Consider the following 5076-nt stretch of genomic DNA (forward strand, 5'->3'; position numbering starts at 1 on the left):
AAAACTTACAATACAATACAAAGTGTAGAATATTATTTACAATAAATAAATTAAGTCTTTTCTTAATTTTATTGCATTTTATTCTGGAGTTGACATGGTCCTAGCTAGCTAGTACTATATATGAGTTATTATTATAAAAATATATAGATTTTTTAAACAAATAGAAAAATATATTTCTTATTTTATCGTAATTCATGGATAATTTTTGCTTATAATAAGTGTCCAAGGTTTTATTATAAACTTTATTTGCAAATCCATTATTAAAAAGAAAAAAAGAACAAAAATCCTATCACTGATATTATACGAGTAAAAAAAGAACAAAAATCCATTATTATAAATTGTTTACTCATATTATACGAGTAAAAAGACGATAAGGTGTTGAGAAGTAAAAAGACAATGAAGACAGAGTACTCTTACCAGTACCAGTAGAAAGACAATGAGAAGAACTTGAAGTTGTCGAGGCCACGGAGCGAGTAAATTGGAGTGGAGGCTTCAGGATTGACCTTGATTGAGAAAGAAGAGGAGAAGACGATGATAAAGAAAGAGAGTTTTAGTGTTAGTTAATTAAATCTAAACATTATAAATATGAAAGTGAGATTATTAAAAATTGCATTACAGTGAGATGGAATTGAGACCTGAGAGCAAATCTATGGAGAGAGGAGAAGAAGGAAATACTTTTGAATCTGGACAGACACTAAGCACTCAATTAACCTAATATCACATCCCCAAGTTCAAATTCAAAAAATTAACAATTTTATATACGAATTAAGAAATTAAAGGTGGACAACAATAATTAAAACTGCTTCCTTATTTCATGATGATATTTATGAGCATAGCTAAAAATATTCAGTTTCTTAAAAAAAAAATAAAAAAAATAACAATAATTTGAATAACATTCAAATAACTTTTAAATAGGAAACACATGTATATTTATATTTATTTAATATACACGTATATTACTTTAATTTAAATTCATATTTAAAGAAAAAAAAATAACAGAAACCGCTATTCGCATTGTCACATATGAAAGCATCATATCAGAAAGTATAGTCCTCCATGTCATTGCAAATATACACTTCTTAGATCAGAAGATGCTCAATATCCCTATTTACAATGTTTGGAAGCAAAACCTCAGAACTTGAAAGACAAATACAAATCACATTTCAGTAAATAAGCAATTAGAAAAGTACAAGACAGTGATACTTATACATTTCTACATTCAAACCTCAAAGTCACAAACATAAGCCATTAAAATTGAAGAAAAAAAAACAACAATGGATTCAGAAAAACAAAGTTATTTCTTGCTCAAACCATTGTAGCATATCTAAAGATTCAAAACATCTTCAGCTCATCATAATCATATACATCCAAATTTCCATCTACCAAAAGACAAGTAACCTCATTAGCATGCAATTCCTCAATTTTTCTTATCCGAAAAACAAGTTATTCATTTTCAAGAATGAATGATATCAAAACAACTACATTACCATTGAGGCATTAACTCAAACAGAGAGAGAGCTCTCTCTGTTTGAGTTAATGCCGCAGCCTGAAAGTAAGCCTCCACAGAAGATACCCAAACGCTCTCCGGAATCCCCTTATTCACCACCATTCCCCTCAGCTCTTTCTCTGCCTCAGCAAACCTTAGCAAACCCAACCACGCCTTCAAGGCAAGCACAGGCAAGCTAGGATGACGGTCCTCATTGTCACCTTCTCTCAACACCTTCACACACTTAATAACACTCTCAAACTCACCCATCTGCAGATGAACTGCTGAGATGAATCAGAGAGTCTTCGATTTCAATTCCTTAAGCTCGAGCATGCATTCCCTTGTTCTCGCTGCGTGCAGTCCCTTCTCATACAAATCCAGAGCCCCGTTCATAAGCCTCAAGGCTTCGTTCAACGCACTGGTTGAACTCCGAGTACTGATTCGCAAGAGCTTTGTGATGCTCAGGCGATCCGAACAACACGAAAGAGAGTAGTACACTGAGAATAATAAGAGAGAGAAAAGAAAAAGAAACTAACTGCATTCAAGCATTTGAGATTAAGTTTTAAATCCAAAGATGGATGCCTATACTTCTTTGAAAAGCGTTCCTTGATAATCGACCTCCTTCCCACAAAAGCTGATTCAAAAATTCTCTGCAAACATCCAGAATGGTACGCTCAGAAGCATAAAAAGAGAAAATTGTCAGTGTTAATATTCACTAAACGTGTGAAAAGAAGTCAAGCATCATGACATGTATTTGGATCTCATTTTACATAGTTCTTTAAACAAACTATAAGTATTTTCATCAATTTACTACTCACAGCTTCAGCTCCTTGCTTCAACAAAATAAGAGAGCCATTTGTTCCATCGGTCTCGATTGCCATATTATACAATTTTGTGGTGTACACAAACAGCTGCGAGTTTCTATTTCACTGGAATTACCAGAGAGAAGTTATGTTATGAGGATACTTGTAAAAAAAATGCCAAATAAAGGTAATTAAAAAATTATGTAAATTCAACTCAAACAATTCTTCCAAGAACATTTTTATAGCAAAAAGGCTGACAAGCAAACTGTAAGATTAAATAAAATCATGTAAATTCAGCTCAAACAATTCTTACAATAGCATAAAAAACGAGGGTGGCAAGGCAAACCCGAATCAATGGCTTGGGTTTTTTAATGGGCAGTTTTAGATGAGCGGGTATGCATGTAAATTGTAAATAGTATCTGCCTCTGTATTGTTGGAAATTATTTTACCAGGATCTTAGATCTACTCACAAGTATGTTTATTAACACCCTAAATATGAACTTTCTAAAACGATGAAATAAACACATATAAAGTTAAAGAAACCTTACATTGGGTGCAGCGGAATTAAATGACTCCTTCCGTTCAGATATCTAGCCCTTGATTCCTTTCTGTAGCAGAGCATTATCAATATCTGAACCTGGATCTCTTTCTCTGAATCTTTGATGCTGAAACTCCTTCTTGCTGAAAGTCTTTCTTCACGATCTTCCTCACTATGATTGAGGTATCACTTGCTGTGTGTGGGCACTACTCATACACTAAGTATTTCGAAATCTCAATGAGGAAGAGAGAGAGAGTGGGTTCAGCCAAAGATAGGGAGAGAGAAGGCTCAGGTTTTTCTCTGAAGGAAAAATAGAAAATTTAAGTGTAATTTTCCTGAAGCCTTCACTATCTATTTATAGCATTCCACTAGGGTTAGGTTTGAATTATTTGGCATTAAAATAATGAAAAAAATCAGTTTAAATTCCTACAAAAGTGGCTGGCCCTATACAAGTGGATTTGGGCCTCACTTTTTGCAATTTTGCAGTTTTATCTTTTCTGCATCTGATTTTCTCAAAAACGCCAATTTTCTAATTTAACCATTTAAATGCCAATTCTAACTATTTAATAACTATAAATAATTATTAAATAATATTGTCATTTATCATATTTATTAATTGAACCATACAAAGTATCATAATTAACAAATATGCCCCTATAAACTCTTTCTTTACAATTTCGCCCTTACTTAGTGAAAAATTCACAAATAGACATAGTCTAATTTGAGAATTATAATTGATTAATCAAAACCAATTACATGAGTCTTACAAGCAATATTATCTCAACTAGTGGGGGGACCATGGGTCTATATAACCGAGCTTCCAATAAGTAGATCAAGAATTTAGCACTAAAATTCACTAACTTATTAATTCTTCGTTGAATCCACGCATAGAACTTAGAATTGCACTCTCAGTATATAGAATGCTCTATATGTTCCACCATATAGACACATCATTAGTTATCCATTGTTATAATCCTAATGTGATCAATGATCCTCTATATGAATGATCTACACTGTAAAGGGATTAAATTACCGTTACACCCTACAATGTATTTATTCCTTAAAACACTTGACCCCCTATAAATGATATTTCAGCTTATGTGAAATGAGTACTCCACCATTTATGTTCGTTTGGTCAAGCTCGAAGGAGATCATCCTTTGCTTACTATTCGCCAGATAGAAGCTATAGATTCCATGTTTATGCTAGCGCTCCCACTCAATTGCACTACCGTGTTCCCAAAATGTACGTATCACCCTGACCTAAAAGTAGGCTTAACTAACAAATCAAAGAACACGAATAGCCTCTCGAGATTGAGCCTAATCATATCAGTATTAAGATCATTTGATCTAGGATCAACTAGGTGATATTGACTTGAATAGGTATTACGGTAAGTTTAATAAATCTAAGTCAAAGTTCAATATCGGTCCCTTCCGATGCATACTCCATGCATCCAACCTGAGCTTTACTTTAACCAATGCTCTGGAAAGAACATAGCACTTCTCCAAATGCAAGTAAACTCTGTTGTAGATTATCATATCAGTAAAACCCTGTGTCTGATAAATCTAGGAAACTTTATTCACATAGTCATGTTTACTTTCCAATGTGTTGACGGCACAATAAACAGGATCAAGTATGTGAAAAGGGTTTCGTATGAATTTATACATTATGTACATATAATCATGAAATAAATCATGTGAACCATGCAACATTAAATGTTATTTCTGATCTATATTAATAAGTAAATCTGATTATATTGAAATGAGTTTTATTTAGGGCATAAAACCCAACAAACTCCCACTTGCACTAATATAAAACAAAAAGTGCGTTTCAAATAATCTCAACACCTTGATATACAAATCAAGTGTAGTAGTAGTAAACTCCTCATAATAGGATCTGAAAGGTTGAATTAACCACAACCTTTTCTCCACCATTACTCTTCCTTAATCACAAAATCATTGATAATGTGAAATTCCTCTCTATATGTCTACTCTCTTGGGATACTGGATTCTATACCTTTGGCAACTACTTTTGGTTAATCAGGAAATTAACACTAGTAGTTTAAGGCAATTTGGAATGGTGCCAAAGATGTATAAAACTTTCCTTAGACTGAATAAGTACCTTTCCTGCAGCTTTAACATTCAGTCTCTCTCTGGTAGACCTAGAGACTTCAGATAGGTTTTTAAACTTCTCCAAAATCACTATTCCACCCCCAGAGTAACCACCATCTTATCAGAAAGATTTTCTAGCA

General features: G+C 33.2%; 1 protein-coding gene across 5 annotated transcripts; it reads right to left on the reverse strand.

Annotated features, from left to right (window-relative positions):
• Window positions 1–307: 307 nt before the first annotated feature.
• Window positions 308–2645, reverse strand: LOC115715606 (TPR repeat-containing protein ZIP4-like). Of its 5 annotated transcripts, XR_009684440.1 has the most exons (4): window positions 2305–2641; window positions 1488–2136; window positions 636–711; window positions 308–503 (listed from the first exon to the last, which is right to left on the reverse strand). XR_009684440.1 is itself a non-coding variant. In XM_061103943.1 (3 exons), exons 2-3 carry the CDS (start codon window positions 1754–1756, stop codon window positions 347–349), a joined length of 426 nt encoding a protein of 141 aa, XP_060959926.1. In that variant the 5' UTR covers window positions 1757–2136; window positions 2305–2645; the 3' UTR covers window positions 308–346. The 5 variants fall into 5 exon arrangements, 3 of the variants coding, with proteins under 3 accessions (XP_060959926.1, XP_060959927.1, XP_060959928.1); XM_061103943.1 differs by lacking the exon at window positions 636–711 and having other exon boundaries at window positions 2305–2645; XM_061103944.1 differs by having other exon boundaries at window positions 308–711; window positions 2305–2644.
• Window positions 2646–5076: the final 2431 nt, after the last annotated feature.

Source organism: Cannabis sativa, chromosome 9 (genome assembly GCF_029168945.1).
Source record: "Cannabis sativa cultivar Pink pepper isolate KNU-18-1 chromosome 9, ASM2916894v1, whole genome shotgun sequence".
Taxonomy (NCBI): Eukaryota; Viridiplantae; Streptophyta; class Magnoliopsida; order Rosales; family Cannabaceae; genus Cannabis; species Cannabis sativa.